The 3997-nt window shown below is 54.8% G+C and overlaps 1 protein-coding gene across 1 annotated transcript; it reads right to left on the bottom strand.

Moving 5' to 3' along the window:
* Positions 1 to 233: 233 nt before the first annotated feature.
* LOC127305132 (uncharacterized) lies at positions 234 to 2405 on the bottom strand. Its single transcript, XM_051335506.2, has 2 exons — positions 840 to 2405; positions 234 to 609 (listed from the first exon to the last, which is right to left on the bottom strand). Exons 1-2 carry the CDS (start codon positions 2206 to 2208, stop codon positions 575 to 577), a joined length of 1404 nt encoding a protein of 467 aa, XP_051191466.1. The 5' UTR covers positions 2209 to 2405; the 3' UTR covers positions 234 to 574.
* Positions 2406 to 3997: the final 1592 nt, after the last annotated feature.

The following is a 3997-nucleotide window of genomic DNA, read 5'->3' as shown; positions in this document are numbered from 1 at the left end:
GTTTAGAGTTCGGAGAACGCGCTCAGCCCGCCCATTCTGGGGCGAGGTGTAGGGGCAAGACATGCGCAGGACAATGCCGAGGGAGGAGAAGTGGGCGCGTGAGGCAGCGTTGTCAAATTCCCTACCGTTATCAGTCTGAATGGTGAGAAGAGGAAGGTTGAAGTGGCGTTGGGTGAAGCTAGCAAAGTTTTTGATGTGTGTAAGTGCGTCAGATTTGAGGCGAAGAGCAAATGTCCACACAAAATGACTGTAATCATCAAGTAGAACTAAATAGTATTTGCAACCTGACAGACTAGATACAGGTGACGTCCAAATGTCACAGTGAACAAGTTGAAAGGGAAAATATGAAACATGACTAGAATCTGTAAAGGGTAAACGCGAGCTTTTTCCTAATTGACATGTATGGCAGATGGTGGTGAGCTTGTCGCCAGGATCAGCGGGAGCATGTCGAAGACAGTGCGCCAGGGCCTCGCGGCCGGGATGACCCAAGCGTTGATGCCACAGATCCATGGTGACGGCGGTGAGGCTGTGGTGTGGACGAGGTGGAAGTACGGGGTACAGGTCTCCATCAGAATCACAGCGCAGGATCACCTTCCTTGTGCTCCGATCCTTTACAGAAAAACCAAGATGATCAAACTCGACGTTAACAGGGTTGTCGCGACAAAGGGTTTTGACAGAGATTAAGTTCTTGATCAGATTAGGTGTGACGAGGATGTTATTTAAGTGAATTGGGGAGGAAGTGGTGGGGATGGTTTGGCGGCCGCTGTGCGTGACAGGGAGCGACGATCCGTTGCCAACAATAATACAAGAAGAAGAGGGTTTGAGAGAGGCGAGATTACCAGACGAGGAGCTCATGTGTGCAGAGGCGCCTGTGTCAAGGTACCAGGTGGGGTTGGGAGCTGCACCGGGCTGCTGCTGCTGCACGGACAGATTGTTCAGGGCGTGAATCAGCCCGGCCTGGTCCCATGATGGAGGCGGGGCGCTTGATGAGGACGCAGATGGATCGCCGTACGGTGCCGATGCAGGTGGGGCGCCGTAGTAGTAGGGCGGCGGAGCAGTGCCGTAGTGGCCGGCCATGCCGGCGAATGGTGAAGGAGCGCCGGGGCGGGCACCCAGGATGCCGGCACCAGGAGCATGAGGGCGCCAGGGCATGGCCCAGGCGTGGACCATGCCAGTCCAGGGCGCCGCAGATGGAGTGGGCGGCGCGTACGGGCGAGGGGTGTAGCCTGACCCCCCACAGGAGTTGGATGGCGCGGTGGCAGGGGCCTTGCCGCGGCGCCTGCCGCGCCCCCCGTCGTTGTTGTTGCCGCCCCCGCCGCTGTAGGAGCCGCCCCCGCCAGAATGGCTTCCTCCGCCAGTGGAGGCGTTGTTGCCGGTGTTGGGCTGGGGCGCGCGAGCAGCATGGAGCGCCACATCGGAGGAGGTGCTGTCCGTGTGCGCGGTCGCGCGGCTTTCCTCCAGAAGCAGAAAGGCGCGGCAGCGGAGGAAGGACGGGAAGGGACTCTGCATGGTCAGTATAGGCAGGGCATAGTGTAGGCGAGGATGCAGTCCACGGAACATGTTCAACACCTGGTCGCGATCAGTGACCGGCTCGCCGAGATCGGCAAGGCGATCGGCGCACTCCTTGAGGCGAGCGAAGTAGGTGATGATGTTGGAGGAGCCCTGCTCGATGCGCCGGAATTCGGTGGCGAGGAAGACGGCCTGGTGCTCGCGGTTCGCCATGAACAGCGTGCCGATGGAGTCCCACAGTTGTGCGGCGGTGGCGTGGCGCTGGTGGATGAGGCCGAAGATCTCGGGACTCACCCGGTTGTAGAGCCAGGAGACGATGTAGGCATCGTCTTGGAGCCAGTAGGGCGACGCCGCGCTGGGAGGGTTGTGGATGTGGTCGTCGACGCCCGTCTTGGTGAAGGTGACCTCGAACAGAGTACGCCATTGGGTGTAGTTGGGAGGGTTGAGCGACAGCACAAACGGGACGTGTTGGTTGATGAAGACGCCCGCGAGAGGTGAAGAGAGGGGAGCCGCCGCGGCAGGAGCAGGCGCTGCAGCGGGAGTGGTGACGACCGCCGTGGTGGCCGCGGCCGCAGCAAGTGCAGCTGGTGTGAGGAGCGGGCGAGGGGTGGGGAGTGGGTTGGTGGCGCTGGGTGAGAGAGCGCCGGCAAGGCCGGTGCCAGCCGGTGGTGGGGGAGGTGGAGGAGGTGGAGTAGCCATGCCGGCGGGCGCCGGTGAGAGCAGCGGAAGCGAAGGCTTTTACAGGGACGAGGAGGAGTTGGCGTCTGATACCATGTGATCGGGAAGAAGAGTTTGGCGATGCACCTTGGGTGCTCTGTATTGCATTGCTCATGTATATATACAGGTTCACGGTACAACTGCACAGGACGTGCATGAGATAGTGGCGAGTGCACGTCGTGCCAATCGTGGGCAGCTAACTGTCAGGGCGTGAGAGGAGTGTGCGCTGACACAAATGATCGGAAAAGGCAGACAAAGCACGTAAACAAACGATTGGTGTTGCACTTGCATGGTTTAACAAGGTGAAAGTAACGTAAAGTGGCGGATTAGCTTTGTGCTGGAGCGCCACCTAGCGTGTGCACCAACAGCTTTGAAGGGAAAGTAGAATGAATGTGGTTGGATGGAAAGCAGATACAGCCGTGTGCTACAACCTGTACGTAGCACTGACGAACTAGAAGTACAATCCATTGAAGGAGACCGTCCCGTCAGAGTTGAATGCAGTAGTAGCCGAGACCCACCCTATGGTCTGCTCCGCTTCCATGAACACTTCGTCACGCTGGCCAGATCCTGTAGCAATCAGCCAGCTGCTTGAGCTTCGCAAGTATGGTCAGTGGCGGGCTGTAGGTCACTGGTATGGAGATGGCCTTGTTAATGACGTCGGGGGAGGGGAGATTCAGATCCACTAGCGCTTAGCGCCGTGTGCACATGCGTCGCCGTATCAACACGTAGTTCACCATGCATCTATTTGATCCTGGGGCTGCGACGAGCATCTTTGTTCATGAGCTGTTGCTTCTTTGCCGACGATGACTCAATCGCCAGCTTGTTCAGGGCAGCTTTCACTCAGCATTGACGAGCATAGATGCATCAAGGAACTCCTCCTCGCACGGTTGCTTGGCCATGAACTTTGGGATTGCTCCGTCACTCTTCGCGCAGCGCAATAGCCTCAGGAATTAAAGTGCCTATTGTGACCCTAATGTGTAGAGTGTTCAAAAAACAAATATCCTAATGTGTAGAGGGCAACAAATAGTGCAACAACTTGGGTTGTGTAATTATCATACAAAGAAGTAGAACGAGAAATAAGAGACTCATCTTGTGCTTGGGGAAGCAGCATTGCTACTTATAAAGACTTGAAATGGTATGCAGCCATATTGTTACGAGCTCCATCATTGGTAGGTTCACGGCTATGAAAGCCTCTGATTCATATTAATTAACTCAACTTTGTCCAAATATAGATGTATCTAGTCAACAAATAGGTCCATGTATCTAGATAAAGTTAAGGCAATTAACTTAGATCGGAGGGAGTATAATAATCCTTTCAACAAACAACAAATTTTCCTTCAATAAACGAAGAGTTGAATTCGGAAATTCACTTTGAAGCTCGAGCTACATGGAGGTGGGTATTTTCCAAATTCATTTTGAAAAGCATAGGATGATCGGCTTATTTCCGTCTTGCCCCCTCTATCTAGGAGGGTTCCAAGTGTTTTCCTTTTTTTTAATTACTACTTACTGGATGCAGGTGGGTGCCTTTTGGTTCTTTTGATAGTAAATTACAGTCCTATGCTACGACCCGTGTACGTAGCACCGACAAATTACAATTCTTACACATTGATGGAGACAGTCACCTCTGAGATGGATGCAGTACCAGCCGAGACAGCCATGGTCTGCTCGGCCTCCATGATCCCACATCAATCATCTAGATGACCTTCTGAAGTGTCGTCAGCGGCGGGCTCTGTCGTCAGTGTCGAGGATCAGCCAGGTTTTACGACGGCGG

The sequence above is a fragment of the Lolium perenne genome, chromosome 6 (genome assembly GCF_019359855.2).
Source record: "Lolium perenne isolate Kyuss_39 chromosome 6, Kyuss_2.0, whole genome shotgun sequence".
NCBI classification, from domain to species: domain Eukaryota; kingdom Viridiplantae; phylum Streptophyta; class Magnoliopsida; order Poales; family Poaceae; genus Lolium; species Lolium perenne.
Note: the sequence above shows the minus strand (reverse complement) of the source record. Positions and strands in the feature narration are given on the sequence as shown.